At 37.1% G+C, this 23,437-nt stretch overlaps 1 protein-coding gene across 1 annotated transcript in view; it reads left to right on the top strand.

Annotated features, from left to right (window-relative positions):
- The window catches only part of afg2a (AFG2 AAA ATPase homolog A), a 209,556-nt gene that overhangs the window by 37,342 nt on the left and 148,777 nt on the right, over window positions 1-23,437 (top strand). Inside the window, exon 11 of the mRNA XM_034035128.3 lies at window positions 13,694-13,903. Coding sequence (XP_033891019.3) covers window positions 13,694-13,903 — 210 coding nt within the window. The remainder of the gene's footprint in view (window positions 1-13,693; window positions 13,904-23,437) is intronic.

The raw sequence follows: 23,437 nt of genomic DNA, 5'->3' as shown, positions 1-23,437 counted from the left end.
GTTGCTACTCTAGTTTTTATGGCAGTGACGTCTTCAGCCGCCACCTGTGTCATAGCCTGTAACAAAGCCTGTACGTTTAATTCTTTGACTATTACCGAGTCTGTCATGATGTCAGCCATGTTTTCACAATTCTCCTCTGTTGTCGCTGGAGAAGAAGCAGAATATTTCATCCTTTTTCAACTCAGCATGTTGGGTTTGAAAGTTTTATACTGTAAATGCCCGGATTATATTGAATTTTTATGGGTTACAGGAGCTTTCCCAACTGTTTGTTGCACGATCCCGGGAAACTCGCTAAAACAATGCATGGAGTGCTTCGATGCATTCCATGCACCCCTCTTCATCATCCTCAATAATATGTAAATGGGTGTACTTTGTAAACAACGGTATGTAAACAGCAATGCTATTACTTGAAAATGTGTCTTTTCACTTTGTTTATTGCGAAGAAACGACAATAGCAGAGATTAAAAGGAATTTATTTTAAGGAATTGGAATTTGGAATTCATTTTCAAAAGGAATTGGACATGGAATTAGAATTGAAAAAAAAATGTTTTTGACCCCAACCCTGATTGTTTTTATATGAAATACACACAGAAACAAAAATAGTTAACTACTGTATGACATCCTTTCCTTTGTAGTTAATTCAGTTGGCTTTTGTGATAAATATTTAATATGTGACTAAAGTGCCATCAAATGATCTAATAATCTGTGATAAGAATATAATATTTGAGTAAAGCGCCTTTCAAGTAATAGCCTTATTAGTAAAATTCTTTCTTGTGATTTTCTCTCCTACTGATGCAAACAGTATAATTCACTTTAATGGTTTTATATTCTTTTGTCAAAATAAAACAAATCAGTTTGCTTCAATTATTTATTTATTTATTTTTTTACCAGATTTACTGAGATTATTTTTAGGTTCAGCAAAATCTGTAATGGACAACCAGATTTTCTTGACAGGGTGGTACAAGTGGCCGCCTCCTCAAAAAGTGAATTTCTAACCCTGCTGATCCAGCTTTGTGAAACCAGTCATAACTGATTCGGACATAGGAACCAGAGGAAGGGGAGGAACCAGTTATGCTATGTTTAGCTGTACGATATTGCTGTAATACAATATATTGTTTGTAATTCAAGTGTAGACAAGATGATACCAATCAAAGAGCATTATCGCTTGAGGAAACAGTGACCCCCCCCCCCCCCCCCCCCCCCTTCCTGTTAAGTGGAAGTTTGGTCTGTACTACATCCTGGTCAGCAATGGGTATTTGCCAAGTGGGAAAACTAAACAGGAATCCTGGCAAAGATGAGTGAAGAAATAAACCAATCAAAAGGCTGAACTCAGTAGCTGCTACTGGCTCCTGTATGTGCAGCAAAGGAAATAGTGTTAATACGTTGCTAAAGAAACCCTTGGCTTGGTATTAACTTGAAAGCAAAAGTCTTGGATATGTAAAGGGGTGTGGTCAGGGTGATTTTAAAAGGCAAAATACAACCCTGTGAATATTTTGATCAGATTTTGATTTTTTTTTTTTTACTGTATTGTCATACTGTTGTCAGGATCCCCATTTTGCACACTCAATATGATGTCGAAGAAGAGCATTTTACCCAAGACTGAAAAATAAGTCGTGCATGTTGGTTAAACAATGGTTTGGTTGTTTAATGGAAGACTGGGAAAGGAATAGAGTGGCTGGTCTTCTGCAGGCAAGCAGGGAATAACACCATATAAGAGAGAGTTCAAGCGCTGCCCTTTTATTGTTGACTGACAGGAAGGAAACAGGTGTAGCTTCAGGCATTTCTAAGGGGAGGCAAAGCAAGTGGGTTTGAAGCACTCTTCACATGAAATGGTCATGCCAGTATTTTGGGCAGTGAAGAGGTATGTGCTCTTTCTTTGTCCTGTTGAAAAACATGCAAAAAAAGTCAATTAATAACAAAACTAGTATCTGACCGACCCACTTTTTCACAACATTGTGGAAATTGCAAGGTAGAAGTCCATTGATATGCTTGGTTTCACTGATGTCTTATTTTTTAATGTTTGCCTCATTGATGGACTATCTCAGTTGTCTCTGTACCAGTCATTCCTGAAAGTGGAGGTAGTGATTACCACTGGCATCAAGGACAGGGTCAGGAATCCACGGCATTTGTTCTGGGACACTGCAGCAGGATCGGTCAGCACAGATGCTGTTTGAGCCCCTAGAAAATTACATGCAAGGACTATATATTTGTAATTGAACATAGCCAGGATTGATTTCAGTGCGTTAGAAGCCACTTCTGGATTCGGTCGACTCCATGTCCCTTGCTTCCCATTTTCGGATACATCTACAGAGGCTTCCTTGCATGTGCATGTTTTCATTTTATGGAAAACTGACAATGCAGTATCATGGTCAGCTAGAGACACAAGAGAAGACTGCTTGATTTACTGTACAGTATGGTTAATTGTTACATGGCAAAAAGTTTGTCATCCTGCCTGCTGAAAAATAACATTAGTTTAATATTTAAATACATTTATAAAACAATGTATATACCGTATTACTTTGAATTAATGCTGCCCTAGAATTAACGCCTCACTCGGATATCGGCTTTTTAATAGACGCCGCCCTTGAATAAACACCGCTCTCAATAAAGAAACGTAAAGGTTTTTTTTTTTCTACCCCTGCTCAAAAAATAAAGAAAGAAATGTGCAACTCTGGCTATGTACATGTGACGCCCCCGGAGAGACTGCAGCCGCAATCCAGCATGTAATACAAACTAATGTACACACACCTTAGTAAGCACATTTTATTTTATGGTACAGTCCCGAAAGACAACCCAAGATGAACTACTCACAGCACAGCAGTCCTTCACATCTTCTTTAGGGGATAAAACAAGGGCTGTCTGTTTACCTTGTCCTCAGCTTGGATGGTGAAAACTTAAACTCAGAGGAACTTAGAGCTTTGCCAGTCACTCTAAGCACTATCTGAAAGCTGGCTGAAGATATATTCTTGTAGGAGGTTTAGTTGTTTTGTTTTTTATTCAATTTGAATTTTACTCAGTCCTGTACAAATGTTTGTGTGTGTGTGTGTGTGTGTGTATATATATATATATATATATATATATATATATATATATATATATATATATATATACAGTGCCGTGAAAAAGTATTTGCCCCCTGTCTGATTTTCTGCATTTTTGCACATTTTTCACATTGTATTTGGTCAGATTTTTTTGTGGGTTGTAGTAGTATATAGAGGGAGTCTGAGAGAAGAAATGACACCAAAGTTTGGTGCTTCTTTCATTTGTTTGGTGTGCAAGGTAATCAAACATGCAATCTTCAGGTGTGAACAAGTTGTTGACCCCCCTAGTTAACTCAACCCAATTAAAGGGATAATTAGTGTCAGCTGTTTGAGTACTTTGGTTAACAACCAGGCCTGATTTGGGCCAGCCCTGCCCAATATAAATCTGACTAACTTTGGCCCTTACCATCAGAGTGAAATTGTCAGCACACAGGTTCTAGATGCACATCATGCCACGAACAAAAGAAATTCCTGAAGACCTCCACAGTCAGAGCCATATTGTCCAAATGGAGAAAGTTTGGAACAGTAGTGAATCTTCCCAGGAGTGGCCGTCCTGTCACAATCTCTCCAAGAGCAAGGCGTAAAATCGTCCAGGAAGTCACAAAGAACCCTAGAACAACATCCAGGGATCTGCAGGCCTCTCTTGCCTCGGCTAAGGTCAGTGCTCATGACTCCACCATCAGAAAGACACTGGGCAAAAATGGGATTCATGGCAGAGTAGCAAGGTGGAAACCATTCCTCACTAAGAACATGAATGCTCGTCTCAAGTTTGCCAAAAAGCACCTGGATGATCCTCAAGAGTTCTGGAACAATGTTATATGGACAGATGAGTCACTGGACAGATGTCTATGGACAGATGAGATGACTTTTTGGCCGACATGGGCCCCGTTATGTCTGGCGAAAACCAAACACTGCATTCCACTGTAAGAACCTCATACCAACCGTCAAGCATGGCGGTGGTAGTGTCATGGTTTGGGGATGCTTTGCTGCATCAGGACCTGGATGCCTTGCCATCATTGAAGGAACCATTAATTCTGCTTTGTATCAGAGAATTCTACAAGGAGAATGTCAGGCCATGCATCCGTGAGCTGAAGCTGAAGCACAGCTGCGTCATGCAGCAAGACAATGATCCGAAACACACAAGCAAGTCTACATCAGAATGGTTGAAGAACAAGAAATTTAAAGTTTTGGAATGGCCTAGTCAAAGTCCAGACCTAAACCCCATTGAGATGTTGTGGCAGGACCTGAAACGAGCAGTTCATGCTCGAAAACCCACAAATGTCACTGAGTTGAAGCAGTTCTGCATGGCGGAGTGGGACAAAATTCTTCCACGGTGCTGTGAGAGACTAATCAATATCTACAGGAAGCGTTTGGTTGCAGTTATTGCTGCTAAAGGTGGCATAACCAGTTATTGAGTCTAAGGGGGCGATTTACTTTTTCACATGGGGGCATTGGGTGTTGCACAACTTTGTTTAATAAATAAATGAAATGTGTATCAAATTTTTCTGTTATTTGTTCATTCAGGGTCCCTTTTATCTAATATTAGGTTTTGGTTGAAGATCTGATAACATTCAGTGTCAAAAATATGCATAAATGCAGAAAATCAGACTGGGGCAAATACTTTTTCACGGCACTATATATATATATATATATATATATATATATATATATATATATATAATATATATATATATACAGACGTGCTCAAATCTGTTGGTACCCCTCCTCAAAAAACGAAGAATGCACAATTTTCTCTGAAATAACTTGAAACTGACAAAAGTAATTGGCATCCACCATTGTTTATTCCATATTTAATAGAAATCAGACTTTGCTTTTGATTTTTTATTCAACATAATATTGTAAATAATAAAACAAATGAAAATGGCATGGACAAAAATGATGGGACCGCTAACCTAATATTTTGTTGCACAACCTTTAGAGGCAATCACTGCAATCAAACGTTTTCTGTAGCTCTCAATGAGACTTCTGCACCTGTTAACAGGTAGTTTGGCCCACTCTTCCTGAGCAAACTGCTCCAGCTGTCTCAGGTTTGATGGGTGCCTTCTCCAGACTGCAAGTTTCAGCTCTTTCCATAGATGTTCGATAGGATTCAGATCAGGACTCATAGAAGGCCACTTCAGAATAGTCCAATGTTTTGTTCTTATCCATTCTTGGGTGCTTTTAGCTGTGTGTTTTGGGTCATTATCCTGTTGGAGGACCCATGACCTGCGACTGAGACAGAGCTTTCTGACACTGGGCAGTACGTTTCGCTCCAGAATGCCTTGATAGTCTTGAGATTTCATTGTGCCCTGCACAGATTCAAGGCACCCTGTGCCAGGCGCAGCAAAGCAGCCCCAAAACATAACCGAGCCTCCTCCATGTTTCACTGTAGGTATGGTGTTCTTTTCTTTGAAAGCTTCATTTTTTCGTCTGTGAACATAGAGCTGATGTGACTTGCCAAAAAGCTCCAGTTTTGACTCATCTGTCCAAAGGACATTCTCCCAGAAGGATTGTGGCTTGTCAATATGCATTTTAGCAAATTCCAGTCTGGCTTTTTTATGTTTTTCTGTCAAAAGTGGAATCCTCCTGGGTCTTCTTCCATGGAGCCCACTTTCGCTCAAAAAGCGACGGATGGTGCGATCAGAAACTGACGTACCTTCACCTTGAAGTTCAGCTTGTATCTCTTTGGCAGTTATCCTTGGTTCTTTTTCTACCATTCGCACTATCCTTCTGTTCAATCTGGGGTCGATTTTCCTCTTGCGGCCGCGCCCAGGGAGGTTGGCTACAGTTCCATGGACCTTAAACTTCTTAATAATATTTGCAACTGTTGTCACAGGAACATCAAGCTGCTTGGAGATGGTCTTGTAGCCTTTACCTTTACCATGCTTGTCTATTATTTTCTTTCTGATCTCCTCAGACAACTCTCTCCTTTGCTTTCTCTGGTCCATGTTCAGTGTGCTGCACACAATGATACCAAACAGCACAGTGACTACTTTTCTCCATTTAAATAGGCTGAATGACTGATTACAAGATTGGAGACATGTGTGATACTAATTAAAGAAACTAATTAGTTTGAAATATCACTATAATCCAATTATTTATGATCTTTTCTAAGGGGTACCAACAAATGTGTCCAGGCCATTTTAGAATATCTTTGTATATATATACAGACGTGCTCAAATTTGTTGGTACCCTTACAGCTCATTGAAATAATGCTTCATTCCTCCTGAAAAGTGATGAAATTAAAAGCTATTTTATCATGTATACTTGCATGCCTTTGGTATGTCATAGAATAAAGCAAAGAAGCTGTGAAAAGAGATGAATTATTGTTTATTCTACAAAGATATTCTAAAATGGCCTGGACACATTTGTTGGTACCCCTTAGAAAAGATAATAAATAATTGGATTATAGTGATATTTCAAACTAATTAGTTTCCATGCCATTTTCATTTGTTTTATTATTTACAATATTATGTTGAATAAAAAATCAAAAGCAAAGTCTGATTTCTATTAAATATGGAATAAACAATGGTGGATGCCATTTACTTTTGTCAGTTTCAAGTTATTTCAGAGAAAATTGTGCATTCTTCGTTTTTTGAGGAGGGGTACCAACAAATTTGAGCACGTCTGTATATATATTGTGACAAAGTGAACTATAAAATATATGGGAAAGTGGTGGACGGTGTGTATATTGGTCCAAGAGTGAAGAGAAGCCTGTATCCTCTCCATTGAATTTGGGTTACATAAGTAAGTTGTAGTCTTTGACTGCCAATGTCACAAAGACTACAATTCCCAGAGCTCCACAGGGGCGACCATTTTGAGACAAGGGGTTTCACCTGTCTCCAATTAGGCAGCCATAAAAGAGCATGGGTTTTTTCAAACGCGAGTGTGTGCAAAGGGTATGACATGCAGAGAGACAGATACGTACTGAAAACAGATTAAAGGTTGGTGTTCTACCTAGGGGAAAACAATTGCTGCCTAGTTAAAGTGTTCTGTTTGGTCAGTAAACAGCTTAGCTGTCTGACTTATAGAAGGGGTAGTTAAAAGATAATTAAAAGGTTTAGTTAGTGCTGTTAATAAAGAGCTAGGTTTTTTTTTTTTTTTTTTTGTTTACGTTGTTGATATTTGATTTGTGTGACTCTGGATAAAGAGAACACGATAATAAACATACAGGCACCGCCCTGTTTACAATAAAATACTGTTGTCCAGTGTGCTTGGTTCCGAAAGACTGTGTTCAAGACCCGAAAGAACCGTGACAAAACACCCCAGTCTGTCACTATATATATATATATATATATATATATATATATATATATATATATATATATATATATAACAAAAAAAAACTTGTTTACTATCTATGAGAAGATTTAGTTTTGGTTTCTCTTACAGAGAAATTACCAACAAGCAGGTAAATTTACAGTGAGAAAAAAATATATTTAAGAGTAAGATATATTTTAGTTTTAACAGAAATCAAATCAGAGGTACTATTTTTAATTAAGAAAAACAACTGCATTACACTCAACTACCGTTTCTCTCTCTCTCTCTCTCTCCTGTTCTTGCCCTGCCCCATAGCAACCAATACACACTCCTGATTTGCTGGTACAGTACTCCCCTGACCTCCCAACCCCCACCTAAGAGGCTTTTGTTAACTTTCAGTAAATATACTGTATTCAAGCCCCTAAAACACACAAGAGTATAGTGCTGCAGATCTGAGCCTCTCACGACGCCGCTTCTAAAATGCCTTAAATCATGTAATATAATATTGCAGCATTTGTAAATCATAGTATTATTAATAAAGGCTGCCCTCATTTAAGGGCCGCAGTCATTTTGATCAATTTAAAATAAACACCACAACGCCAAATTGAAGTAATACAGTATTTAGAATTTGTGTTCTGAAATTAGAAAAGGATATGCAAAAAATAATAGATGTAGAAGTTGTGCATAAAATGGAAAAGCTACCAAAAGAAAAAAACATTTTAATAAATGTTGGTTTGAAGTTTTGTTTTTACATTACCGGTACTCGAAGTTACTGGCTATTAGAGCACACAGACATCTAAAACTCTTCATAAGGTTACATGGATTTGGATTTTGTTCTCTATATAGACAGAATACAACAGAAAAGGAAGAGACATTTCAATTTTAGTGGAAAGGCTTTGTGAAATTATCCGAGACTGGTGGAAGGTGATACATATAAAGAATATCTAAACCAAGTTACTTAAATAACTAAAAATAGTATATAGTACAAGTAACTACTGTAGGGTTACATCATTTTCAATGTACAGAATGCTATATAGATAGGATTTGTATTTCCCCATACAAACTTTTCCAGATTGTTAATCGTCTTTATAACATTTCATGATACAAGGGAAAATAATAAAAACAAATACATGCAAAAATGCTTTACTGAACGAAGACACTATTAAAATAAATAAATAAATACTTGTAGCTCTATCTCTACTTGACTAGTACAGAATTGACTTGCTCAGCCCTACTTATTTATAACTTCAGAAAAAGGAAGAGTCAGCGCCTAGTATTATTCATTTTGTAAAAGCTTTGCCAGTGATGTGGAAAAATTTGGAGGTTTAATAACATTAAATGCTGCTTGAAAAACACATTTAACATAACAAATGCATTTTTAAACCATACAGAATGTTAAGTATTAATTTAAAACAATTTTATATGTTCATGCCAGTATAGATTATATAACATCCTTACCTGAATGGTGATCTTTGATGCTGTGGTTTTCGGCAGCGTTTTCTTTATTGGCAAATGAGTCTTGCAGGCTTTTCAATCTGTGCTGTTTTCCTGCAGTTGAGTTGTGGATTTTTTTTGTTTGTTTTTTGTCCGTTGAGATTTGAAAATGAAGTAATGTTTTGGGTTGGGGGGATTTGAAAATGAAGTAATGTTTTGGGTTGGATGTATTTCAATCCAAAATCAACGTTTAGCTATGTTTAATTAAGAACATAAGAAAATAAGAAAGTTTACAAACGAGAAGAGGTCATTCGGCCCATCAGCAGCTTATTGATCCCAGAATCTTATCAAGCAGCTTCTTGAAGGATCCCAGGGTGTCAGCTTCAACAACATTACTGGGGAGTTGGTTCCAGACTGCCACGATTCTCTGTGTAAAAAAGTGCCTCCTATTTTCTGTTCTGAATGCCCCTTTATCTGATCTCCACTTGTGACCCCTGGTCCTTGTTTCTTTTTTCAGGTCGAAAAAGTCCCTATTAGAATTTTGAATGCTTGAATCAGATTATCGTGTAGTCTTCTTTGTTCAAGACTAAATTCTTATAGCCTGTCTGCTGTTTGAGATTCAAGAATTCTCTGTAGAAATATTTTGCCTTGTGAAAAAAATGTTTATCCATAGCAAGCTATTCTAAAAGTTTCTCTTTTAAGACTTTCTCAGCAACACATGTGGTATAGCCTAATGAAGTGTCCCTGGCCAATTGATTATCCCAATCAATCATTTATATAGCAGTGCTTAATTTAATCAGTTATAGCTTATATAGTTATTCATCATATTAAGATCTTGATAAGCCTCATAAGCAATGGTTGAAACTTCAGTTGTCACTTCTTTCAGGTCACCTTAGAGCAGGATTCAGCTTGAACAGATATCTGGTCAAAACACATAATAAAAAAGGAATTGTTGAGATGGAAACATTCAAACAAAAGTTGAAGTGTATTCAAAATTATCTTGATCTTTTTTGGGGTTTTTTTGTATGAGGTGAAGCTCATCTTCTAAAAGATGATTAGGCCAATTGGACCTACAAAACCTAGTTAAGGTGCTTGTCTGAATATAATAAACTGAGAAGACATTTATTGCACAAGTTATTCCCCATGCATGGTACTGTTACCTTGAATCTTTTATTTATAACTTGGGCAATGACTGTGCTCTAGATATACTGAGTTAAGATTATTAGCCCTGTCAACACAGCCGGAGTATCAAGTACTGCTAGAATTGAAGTGTACATGTTCGCAGAAATATCAGAACTGCTTGTAAGTTGACATACTTACAGCTACGGCCTGTAAAAAAAATGATCTGAACTTAATTTACCGTATTTGCTCGAGTATAAGTCGAGAAATGTAACCCCAAAACACAATCCTGAAGTTGGGGGGGTCAACTAATACACAAGCAAAAAACCCCTTATGTCAGCAAACCTTTAATGTTTGCAAAAGTCATGGCCAGTGTGTGGTTACTGCAATCCCTGTCTGTACCTAGCAGAGTTTAGGACCCAGGGTAGCCCTGTGGCAGGCATGCATTCAGTGCACCAGGCAAGTTCACATACAGTACTTAGCCACGCACCTGCCCCCTGCCTCCCCACCCGCCTGATTTGGCAAAAACGATTCTGTGACCATTGTCTATATACAGTGCCTTGCGAAAGTATTCGGCCCCCTTGAACTTTGCGACCTTTTGCCACATTTCAGGCTTCAAACATAAATATATGAAACTGTAATTTTTTGTGAAGAATCAACAACAAGTGGGACACAATCATGAAGTGGAACGAAATTTATTGGATATTTCAAACTTTTTTAACAAATAAAAAACTGAAAAATTGGGCGTGCAAAATTATTCAGCCCCCTTAAGTTAATACTTTGTAGCGCCACCTTTTGCTGCGATTACAGCTGTAAGTCGCTTGGGGTATGTCTCTATCAGTTTTGCACATCGAGAGACTGAAATTTTTGCCCATTCCTCCTTGCAAAACAGCTCGAGCTCAGTGAGGTTGGATGGAGAGCATTTGTGAACAGCAGTTTTCAGTTCTTTCCACAGATTCTTGATTGGATTCAGGTCTGGACTTTGACTTGGCCATTCTAACACCTGGATATGTTTATTTGTGAACCATTCCATTGTAGATTTTGCTTTATGTTTTGGATCATTGTCTTGTTGGAAGACAAATCTCCGTCCCAGTCTCAGGTCTTTTGCAGACTCCATCAGGTTTTCTTCCAGAATGGTCCTGTATTTGGCTCCATCCATCTTCCCATCAATTTTAACCATCTTCCCTGTCCCTGCTGAAGAAAAGCAGGCCCAAACCATGATGCTGCCACCACCATGTTTGACAGTGGGGATGGTGTGTTCAGGGTGATGAGCTGTGTTGCTTTTACGCCAAACATAACGTTTTGCATTGTTGCCAAAAAGTTCGATTTTGGTTTCATCTGACCAGAGCACCTTCTTCCACATGTTTGGTGTGTCTCCCAGGTGGCTTGTGGCAAACTGTAAACGACACTTTTTATGGATATCTTTAAGAAATGGCTTTCTTCTTGCCACTCTTCCATAAAGGCCAGATTTGTGCAGTATACGACTGATTGTTGTCCTATGGACAGAGTCTCCCACCTTAGCTGTAGATCTCTGCAGTTCATCCAGAGTGATCATGGGCCTCTTGGCTGCATCTCTGATCAGTCTTCTCCTTGTATGAGCTGAAAGTTTAGAGGGACGGCCTTGTTCTTCATGATGCTCTCTGCGCTTTAAACGGACCTCTGAGACTATCACAGTGCAGGTGCATTTATACGGAGACTTGATTACACACAGGTGGATTCTATTTATCATCATTAGTCATTTAGGTCAACATTGGATCATTCAGAGATCCTCACTGAACTTCTGGAGAGAGTTTGCTGCACTGAAAGTAAAGGGGCTGAATAATTTTGCACGCCCAATTTTTCAGTTTTTTATTTGTTAAAAAAGTTTGAAATATCCAATAAATTTCGTTCCACTTCATGATTGTGTCCCACTTGTTGTTGATTCTTCACAAAAAATTACAGTTTCATATCTTTATGTTTGAAGCCTGAAATGTGGCAAAAGGTCGCAAAGTTCAAGGGGGCCGAATACTTTCGCAAGGCACTGTATATAAAAAATGAATCCCAGGTTTGTTTACATCCAGAGCTGTCACGTAAAACACAGAAAAAACACAGATGCAGTTGTACAGCCAGACCACACCACCTCCCACATTCCACTGAAATACATACTTCCATGTGGGCTAAGAAGGAACTGGGGATGGGGCTTGTATACTAAAATAATACTATTGAAGTGCTTATAAAATTGTTATTTTTGCAAATCTGCCACTCAAACGCCATCACGATATCTAATACATATAGTTAGGAAAACTAACACCTGAAGTGTACTCTAACAACAGTTTCGATTTCAGTAGTTACTTGTTGTTTTCTTACACTAAACTTACCGTCTCTGTTTCGTTTGTCTGTTTCAATGACAAACGAAAAAATCTAAAAAAAAAAAATAATAAAATAATTTTAAAAAAATGTTATACCCGAACCTCGCCCCTCACAATGGAGGGCTCGACTTTTACAGAAGGTTGACTTTTACTCAAGCGAATATGGTAGATGTTTTATTTTACATCATGTAATGAAAGAAACTACAAAATTATATTGCAAAAGTTCACTGGAAGCCATAATAGTAGTACATAGTACTTGCAGTGCATTCCATTGTGTTTGAAGACATCCTTAATGCTCTCAGGCATGGACTCAATAAGGCACTGAAGGGTTGAGTTATACTTTAGATTCCACCATGCAGCCTTTACACTTGATTCCAATTCGTTTCTGTTGCATGGTTGACTTTTCCTGATTTCCTGTCCTATGAGACACCAGACATTCTGGTGAATTTCCAGGCCAAAATTGAATTCAAACCATTTTTTAATTTGTTTGGCTCGACGGTAAGGGCTCCGTCATCTTGGAAGTAGAAATCGCCATTAAATGGTTCTGAGCCATATGGAGGAGGTGGTCGGAGTGTTTTCAGGTACCCGTCCTTGTGTAGGGATTCTGAGCGTTTGGCAGAAATTGACAGTTTTTGAGTGCTATGTTATTGGGATGGTAGACTGGCCTCTATCTTTCTCCTTTGCCTCTTCAAACTCTTGGTCTTGCATTGCCGCAGTAAGTGGACACTACTGGCCATCCTATCTCTCAAACTTGAACGGCATAGGTGGCGATCAGTGCTGACATTTGGGCGTCCAGACCTGGGGGCAGCTTTACAGCTTCTAGTCTTCTTATATTTCTGGATGATCCTAGGTACTGTGCTTTGGCAGACATTATCTTTTTTGGCTCTCTGAGTACTGCTGAAACCTTTCTTATGAAGTGCAATGATGGCTAAGCATGTTTCAGAGGAGGTATGGCTCTTCCCCATGGCATGCTTATATAGCTTAAATCTACTCGTTACCACTTGCAGTTGTCACCGTTTTGATTACTTCTAGTTGTCAAGATTTATGTTGGATTGCGAAATGTCACATTTTTATATTTGTCAGTTTTTTGGTAAGTATATGGAAAACTACAAAGCGGTATGTAATTTAATATGTTAATGTAACATAATTCAGCAGGTTTCATTTGACTTTCATTATGAAGCAAAATTAGGGTGATGCAAAAGTTTTGGCCATCGTTGATAGTGTTATTAGTATTATTTAATTATTTAGCAGATGCTTTTATCCAAAGCAACTTATAGTGTGTGTATATATATTAAAAGGATTACAGCAGGTTTTGTGCTATAGGTAGGCTTACATGACTGATGCAGTTTTGATACTGCTCTCCTCTATTTGACCAAATACCTGAATGAACTATTTATTGTACCTGACTGGTAACCTCCGCAGTATGTTCAGAGTTTTGTAAATTAAACACTTTTAACATACCAGTGTAAAATTGATTCATTTCCCCCACAGGTGCGCTGGTCGGATATAGGTGGAATGGAGAATGTGAAACTGAAATTAAAGCAAGCGGTGGAATGGCCATTGAAACACCCAGAATCTTTCACAAGAATGGGGATTGAGCCCCCTAAAGGTATCCTCCTGTACGGCCCCCCTGGATGCTCCAAGACTATGGTAGCAAAGGCCTTAGCCAATGAGAGTGGGCTCAACTTCTTGGCTATAAAGGTACAGTATGTTGTTTTGTATTTCCTCCTGGTGTGAGATAAATTGTTCATCCAGTTTTCTTGAACAGTGACATCTGTTCAATAGGTCTTTCATAACGAGAGTGATTTAGTGTAAGAAATGTGTTGCATTACACTGTATTGCATACTGTTGACAACAGTGAATGAAAGCTTTTAAAAGTTTTTAGTATATTATGCTTTTATGAGTCCAGTTTGTCAAGCCTGGGACTGTTCATTAACTTCTGGATGTAAACTACAGCAGGAAACTATGTGCTATATTTTGTACTGTATTTATACAGTATTATACTTAGCTAGCTAAATATAATTGTCATGAATCATGATATATGAGGTACATTTACAGAATTGTTTAGTTTTTTCCATCATTTTTTTCAATTGCTGTATTATTTATTGCTTAATCTTTAATTGATAATGTTGCTTTCCCTAGGTTCTGTCCATTTAGTTTCTACTGGATCTAGCATTTGAATGTACAAACCAGAGAGCTGTTTTGTACTATGGTTTAATTGAGAGATATTGTCAAATTTGATAATAATCCCACACTTGACCCATCAAGATACATCAGTAATTTATTTGGCAAATTAAATTCCTCTTCGGAGAAATTGTTTCCCCCTATTGTCTTGAACAAAATAAGGGGTGGAATTTTTATTTTTATTTTTATTTTTATTTTTTTTTAAAAGGTCCCTATTGTGGCTTGTAAAAACAAGTACGATAAACAAACATAAGTTGTCTGAAATCCGTCAATGTTATTGTATATGACTTGCGCTCTTGTCCAAGCGTTGGCTGCTCTCTACGTCCCTCGTCAGCCCCTTAAAATGTGCCCCACTGAGGGCTCTGTGCTTTCAGTTCCCCAAAGCGCTTCATGCCATTCTGAAAGGCTCTTCACTTGACATCTGCTGACCTTCTGCTTGTCTTTTTTCATACCTTACCCTGAGATATTGTCCAGCTGAAACTTCCAAGCAACTCCCACACCTCATCAGTTTTATAGGGCCAGACAGGAAGTGATGCATTTTCCTCTGGTTGCCTGGCTACACATGCACATGGATTAGGGAGTGGTTAACATGTAGAAAACAGAAAGTACTGATTAGAGGAGAAGCCTCAAAATGGAGCGAGGTAACCAGTGGAGTACCACAGGGATCAGTATTAGGCCTTCTGCTCTTGCTAATCTATGTTAATGACTTTGATTCTGGTATAGTAAGCAAACTTGTTAAATTTGCAGCGACACAAAAATAGAAGGAGTGGCAAACACTATTGCAGCAGCAAAGGTCATTCAAAGTGATCTAGACAGCATTCAGAACTGGGCAGACACATGGCACATGGCATTTAATATAGAAAAGTGTAAGGTACTGCACGCCCGCAATAAAAATGTCCATTATAAATACCATATGGAAGATAATGAAATTGAAGAAGGAACCTATGAAAAAGATCAAGGAGGTTATGTTGGCTCAAAAATGTCTTCATCTAGACAATGTGGGGGAGCTATAAAAAAGGCCAACAAAATGCTCGGCTATATAGTGAAAAGTGTTGAATTTAAATCAAGGGAAGTAATGTTAACTGTACAATGCATTAGTAACACCTCATCTAGAATATTGTGTTCAGTTCTGGTCACCTTGCTACAAAAAGGATATTGCTGCTCTAGAAAGAGTGCAAAAAAGAGTGACCAGAATTATCCTGGGTTTAAAAGGCATGTCATATGCAGACAGGCTAAAAAATTGAATTTATTCAGTCTTGAACAAAGAAGACTAAGTGGTGATCTGATTCAAGCATTCAAAATTCTAAAATTGTGAAGTATTGACAATGTCGACCCAGGGGATTTTTTCGACCTGAAAAAAGAAACAAGGACCAGGGTCACAAATGGAGATTAGATAAAGAGGCATTCAGAACAGAAAATAGGAGGCACTTTTTTACTAGGGCTATAAATCTACGTTTAATTGACTACACGTTTAAACCCATTGTTAATCCGTCGTTTAACCGTTTAAATGGCCATAAATTTAATGTTTCACTCATTTAATATTTTTATATTTTACTTCCAATATTTTAAGTCATATTTTAACCTTGGTTTGTTATTCAAAGCTCGTACCATATAGATCCACTTAAAGACAAACAATGGTAAACATAAAAGCATAAAGGAGGACTGTAAGTTAGCACTAAAATGTAATCTATTTTAATAGCACAAAAAAACATTCATAATCGATTTTACAAAGTACAATTTCTCCAGAAGCTCCATAAAAAGTGTGTATATCCAACATCGAAAAAACATTAAAAAAGACAACTCTATTTAAATTAAACTTAAAACACAGTGACAAGACTACATTTTTAGTTTCATTCACTTGTATATTGTTGGCAGGAAACAAAACATGTCCAGAACCAAAAACCTTTATTTTTTTTTCATTAAAAATCAAAGTCGTTGTCTGATAAAATAGTAGTTCCCAGCGTTGCTCCCTTTCACAACGGCGCTTGCGCATTCACGTGAAAAAATAGAGACTTCATTTCCGAGCGTCCCTCTCTTTCATGGCTTCTCAGTTCAGCTCGCTTGAATAATTAAAAGCTGTTCTGTAATTGCAGATGTCCTGTTAAACACACACAATAAAATATGGACAAATAAAAAGGTGTAAGCACTTTGTAACAGACATCTTATTCGCCATTCTTTTTATAAATAAATAAATAGTAGCTATATGTTTTTCTTTTCCAATGTGTTACAGTGTTTTACTGTGGAGTGAATAGAGCCGTGAGGTGCCTTAATCACACAGGCTATTCACTTTATTTTATTTTTTTCTGATTTCTGTTTTTACCGTTTAAAAAAAAAAAGATAAACACAAAACCGTAAACCTACAGGCTTCTACTTTTTCCATTTGGTTTGCGTTCGTCTTCATTGGATTAAGTATTGTTTTATCTAATTGTATTGAAAAAGAGTATTGTTAACTTTAAAAACGGGTTGTATATTTTATTTATTTATTTATTTATTTATTTATTTATTTTTTTTTTTTTTTAGTGCAGTGTGGGGCACTCCAAAGCAAACAGATAGGCATGTTTCAGTTTTTTAGTTTTGAACTTGATCAATTCTATATTAATGCTATGCCCATGGTTTCACTACCATAAATCTTCTCTGTGTGAACATTGGGATCGTATTGTTCAAAGTGACTGCTGTAATAGCAGCCTGTGTGAGGAGTGCTTTTTGTGTTGTAATACAGACGTTAAAAATAGTCTGCAACGTTGTCTAATTGTTTAAGTCCTTGAAAAGGTTTCTTTTTATTTTCCATGATTGCATTTATTTAACGCACTGGAACGGTGAATTATTTTCACCGATTCAGCCCTTCTCATTGTTTATCCCTTACAGAATACCCCGCTTCATTTCTAACCCAGCTACAGAAACCGTCCCCACGCCACCCATTCCCTCAGTTTTGAAACCAAAGTTACGCCACTGCCTGTACTGATCATTAGTTTGACATTGTCCCTTCAAATATGTAAATCTCAAGCTTAATGCTCTACTGCCAAATGTATTTCTTTCGTACAGCACTTAATTCCGCGTTAATATTATTTTGATTCCGTAATTCCGTCCGTGCTCTTGTTAACACGGATCCCATAGGGCTCTATAAGACCTGAAAAAAGGCAATGCGATGGAGATACACAACAACGCAGGAAGTCGGTCTGTCCTTAATTTATGCAAGACGTATTTAGCGTTATCACTTGGAAGAACAGGTCAGGTTTCCTTAAAGGGGAAAACCATAGAAAGTGAAACATATTTGCGGAAAATTGCAAAAATAATTTGATAATATATTTTACTGTTAAGTTGCGTTTAAATGTATATTGTACACATTTTAAACGAAAATATTTTTAATCCACGTTTACCGTTTAAACGTTTAAACCCTTACAGCCCTATTTTTTACACAGAGAATTGTGGGAGTCTGGAACCAACTCCCCAGTAATGTTGTTGAAGCTGACACCCTGGGATCCTTCAAGAAGCTGCTTGATGAGATTCTGGCATCAATAAGCTACTAAAGACCAAACGAGCAAGATGGGCTGAATGGCCTCCTCTCATTTGTAAATGTTCTTATGTTCTAAACAAAAAGATAACAAGCACAGGTTATTGCTTCATTAATAAAGGTATATGTCCTTTAAGCAGATTATACTGTAAAATGAATATTATCATTATCAATAAAGCAGCGTCGACCTAAAGACTGTAAAACAGATGAAACGAAGAGCTGATCCTAATAGAGGAAAAACGTACAAGGTACAGTACTTCTAAAGGTCAGCAAGTTGAATATACTATTGCTATTACATCTAACAATTTATTGTTTCTAAATGCCTTAAATCTGGTAAAGATGTACTAGGTACTGTTTTATAAATACTTTAATACAGTGTTTTGTTTTGTGCAGCAGCCTCTTGTCGTCATGGAAATTCAATTTAAACATGAGAAAACATTTCTTCAAACTCTTCTGCTTTCTTTGAACTTGGGTAATATAACTACTCTCTGAGCTATCAGAGCAGTGTTTCTTGAAAGGCAATCTAAGGAGTGCCAGATTCCCTGAAGCGCTTCTGTTTCTGACTCATTGGCACTAATCAGATACATGTTCTGAAACCTTGAGAGGGAATTTAATTAATTGCATGAGTTATGTAAGACTTGAATAAATATTGACATCAATAATATACTTTGGCTAATTGGTTGAAGGTTGTGTATGGAGATTTTTTTTAATGTGTTTTTTTTGGTGCCATTATATTAAAGTCGATGCAGATGCTGTTTAGTAGACTAACATGGTGGAATATCAAATGTGTTTGGATGGTATTTTTCTGAAAACTGCATTGTGAAGATAAATATTAAATATAATAAGTGTAGAAGTTCATTTTCAGCCTTGGCCTTTTTTTATACATATTTATGGGATATTTGTAACAAACTCATTGTGGCTATGCCATATACAGTTGTAGTCAAAAGTTTACATACCCAAGTGGAAATTTATAATTTCTAGTAATTCCTCAAAAAAACAAACAAATAATTTTAGGAAAAATCTTTTGTAGCAAAAGTTTTGCTTTTGTGGATGAGGAAAAAAAGTTACAAGAAGTACATGTCTATAATTATGTATTTCAGCAGTTTTTTTTTGAAAACTCTAAAAATGTTAATTCAAAAGTATTCATACCCTGACAAGGAAAAAAAAAAAATCTAGTTGAGGCACCTTTAACAATAATAACCTATTTTAAATGATTAGGATATTTGTCAGTGAGCTTTTGGCATGATACTTTAGTGACCATTGCGATCATTGAGACTTTCTCCATGCAATACTCGACCTATGGTTGAAATGGAAACCCCAGTCCCACTTGCAGCCAATTCACTTTGAATATCTTTGGCAGTCAATCTTTTGGTGAAAGAACCTTCTTTCTTCCAGACCGAGGGAACTGTGACAGTACCATGAGTCTTGTACTTCTTAATAATAGAAATAGTTGACATTGGGATACTGAAATGCTTGGACATCTTCTTGTATCCTTCTATAGACAATAAATCATTTTCTGCCTAAGGTCTTCTGATAGCTCTTTACTTTTTCCCCATATTAACTTATTTGTAATGACAGCAGTCATCCTATGCCTAACCCTTTTATACTCTCTGAGAATCTTCACCTATTATTATTATTTTGTTTATTTAGCAGACGCCTTTATCCAAGACGACTTACAGAGACTAGGGTGTGTGAACTATGCATCAGCTGCAGAGTCACTTACAACTACGTCTCACCCGAAAGACGGAGCACAAGGAGGTTAAGTGACTTGCTCAGGGTCACACAATGAGTCAGTGGCTGAGGTGGGATTTGAACCGGGGACCTCCTGGTTACAAGCCCTTTTCTTTAACCACTGGACCACACAGCCTCCCACAGTTCTGCATTACTATATTGAAATTTCTAGCACCTTGTAGACAATACTATCATAGCATCAACGGGTATGAATACTTTTGAATTAACATTTTTGGAGTTTTGCAAAAAAAAATGCTGAAATAAGTAACTTGTAACTTTTTTCACTCATCCACAAAAGCAAAACTTTTGCTACAAAAGATTTTTCCTATATTTATTTGTTTTTGAGAAATTTCTAGAAATTATAAATTTGTATGTACATTTTTGACTAGAACTGTATATTTCCAATATGTGAAAAATATATGAGATGCATAACTAAATTTAGTATTGTTTGAAAATCAGTTTTCTTACCCTTGAATAGAAATCATCCATAACTTCAAAACACTCAATCAGAATTTAAACTTAAATTTAAACTTACATTTTCTTACGACTGCATTGGTACTGCATCTTATGTTTATAGTTCAGTTTTACAGAATTTTAGAGCATCCCTCTAATTTTGGCCCCTCAAATCCTATGTCATTTTAGTAAAGCAGGATGGACCAGCATGTGGTAAGTGTAGTTCTTACTGGAAATGTCTCTCTGATCGGGAGGACCTTTAAAAATAAATCAATAAATAAATAAATATACAAATTAGAAATGACACCTTTTTAACCCTGGTTTTAGTTAAATGATTCCCAACTGTCACTGCTACTGGATGTGAGTGCCTCAATAGGAGATGGAAGTTTGCAATTAAAGGGAACCTCCCAGGCAGCACTCTGAAACGAGAAACACAGCCATTTCTTATGATCTATTTCCTAAAGGCAGTTTTAAAAGGCTGGTGTCCAAATCTTCCTTCGAGGCAGTTCAGCCCGGGAAATACTTTACAAATGAAAAACAAACAGTTTATTGTCTGCCTTCGAGGCAAGGAGGTCTGGGAGCTGCTCTTTTCTTTTACCCCGTGCTCCTTAATCATAGGAAGATTCCTTGAGTATCAGTCATTACACATAAGAACTTCCATTCCCTCTAGCTGCTTGTTTGTTGTTTTTCTGGTGGTAACTAAGAGCAGAAGCAACAGCAGGTGACTTTTTGCCTCGGTGATTACTGACATTTTTTTCTTGATGAAGACCGAGCTTTCAAGTCAAGTATTCGCAAACAACATCTTCAACACCATGGGAAGCAGCAATCCATCAACAAAAACTGCGAGGCAGGATTTCAAGCGCATAGCTTTTCTGTGGTTTGTTCTTCTAAAATTAAAGGGGATGAGGGTCCTCTTTTATCAATTAAAGCCTTTCAATTCAAGCCTCGAGCATCAGTTCAACTTTAACAGAAGAAATACATCTTTAGCTGCCATATTTATACTGCCATCTTTTTGGACTTGATGGCTTGATACTTTAGTCTTTTTTTTTTTTTTTAACCTCGGAGTAATTTTTGCTACTGACTCGTTTCCTTATTTTTTAACAGCATGGTTGTTTCTGGGTAACTGGTACTGATTCACAGTTTGTTTTGCCTGGAGCTTTTCTGAATACCTGTTGCATTGTTACCTAATGTACCTCAATTACCGGTTTAAGTAGTGCACCATTGATGCACCTCAGAGTTCTGTTATATCCTCTCCCTTCCCAGAGGGAAGAGTTCTGCTAAAGCAACAGCTTTACTCTTCCTTTGCCACACCTGGTCTAGTGAAGAGCTCAAAGGAGAGGCTTGTCATGTTCCCACAATTGTCATATACTTAAACAGTGGTTCTGAAGTCCAGTTTCTATTGGACATAAACAGTTTATAGACCACTAAATCGGTGGTCTGGTCACATTGCCACCATTATACAGTAAAATGTTGCAAAGTTAACCAAAAATAATGGGTTATCATTTGACTGCATACAGTACTCTACAACTATGGCCAAAAATTTTGCATCACCTAGAATTTTAGGATTGAGACATAATTAAAAATAAATAAATAAATATGAACATAATTTAGATATTTTATTTAACATCATGGAATCAAAGTGATATTGCAAATATCTACCAGAAGCTGGGTGGTTCAAATCAGGTCGTCCGGTTGCCAAATGCGACCTTCAGTATTAATATGGTCAGTAGATTTTACCACAAGGTCGCCACGTTGGCGAATAACCATTTACAGGATATGCAACAGAACTTTGCTTCTGTCATAAAGGCTGTCTGCTTAACTGTCAGAATCTGCACCGCCCTGTTGATCTCGCAGAGCCAATCCTTTTGTGGAACCAGCCCCCTTGTTTCCATAGTAACGCGCACCAGCCAGTCAAGTTAAAGGGTACATAAGGACCTTTTTATTTTATTGTGTTACATGTTCCCGTGTTGCTACAACTGTTTACGTAAGGTGTGTGTGTGTATTGTTTTATTTATTTTTATTGTTATTTTTATGTTTTTACCGCTTTTTTTAACTTTTAAATTGCATTCCCTGCCTCAAGATGGCTTCCCATGTACCTACATGGACCTCTCAGAACTACATTTCTCATCATCCTCCTGCTCACTGGTAAATCCATCTCAGTTACATAACTACACAGCTTTAAAAACATTCTCTGTGTTGCACTGAGTGCTGCAGCGCTACAGGCCATTGACGTTCCTTGTCTTGCTCGGCATGGCAAATAAAAAAAGAAAAAAAAATCTCAAAATATCTCTTACTTACCCTGAATAAAATGTCAAAGAAAATGAAGCAATATTCAAATTTATTTGCATTTGGATTTGGAAAATCCACATCTGGCCAACTCCATGAAAATGAGAATGTAACTGAAGATGAGGAGGAGGAGTTAACAGAGTTAGTATATTAGTCAGTTTGTCTATGACAGTAACTGAAAAATAAAGAAATGTGTTCACTTCCCTGCATTTTTTACATAGTTATCTTGCCTTGCATTTGAGGAATATAGTTATATTTCCTGGCATTGTATGTATATAGTTCCTTGGCATTTAATGCATATAGTTCCCTAGAATTGTATGTATATGGCAAATCGATTGTATATGGTTCCCCTCCCACAATTTAAAGATAATTAACAAAAAACCCATTACACGAAAACATACAAAAGCAATGTGTGTGCAACATATACATGTCTTCTCATATTGTCCCCTTTTGAAAATGTTGGCCACCATAAAAGTTCACTTGGCCACCAGGTTTTGAAAGCTAGTGGCCAGATGGCCACCAGCATACAAAGTGATTTGTCCCACCCAGATTTTGAAATGCCATATTTTTCAATTTCTGTCCGTTTTTGGAAAACTGCAAAGCTGTATGTAATTCAATATGTTAATGTAAGATTATTTCGCAGGTTTCATTCAACTTTACGAAGTAACATTTGTTAATTCTATAGGGTGATGGAATACTTTCGGTCATAGCTGTACATTATTTAATTTCTAATCTCTGCAAGCATAAATAACATGTATGTCAATCTTTAAGGTTTTACATATGTCTGGGTGAAGTTGTTAGGCATATCAGAATGGAGGTGTTGCTGCCTGTATATCACTCTTACATTTTTAACTATACATAGTGCATGTTTATCTACTTTTTCATGGTACGGATAGCTCTAATTATGGTTCAAATAATGGGGACCCTTATCCTCTGATCGTGTCTGTCTGTCTGTCTTCACTCCTAGCCTTCTATACATTTCAAATTGCATTTGCAATAATCTTTCACCTACTGTGAGCTTTATTACGCTTACAAGGACACTCAGTATGTGCTGCATTGGTTTTGTATTT

This window comes from Acipenser ruthenus, chromosome 1 (genome assembly GCF_902713425.1).
Source record: "Acipenser ruthenus chromosome 1, fAciRut3.2 maternal haplotype, whole genome shotgun sequence".
NCBI lineage: Eukaryota > Metazoa > Chordata > Actinopteri > Acipenseriformes > Acipenseridae > Acipenser > Acipenser ruthenus.
Note: the sequence above shows the minus strand (reverse complement) of the source record. Positions and strands in the feature narration are given on the sequence as shown.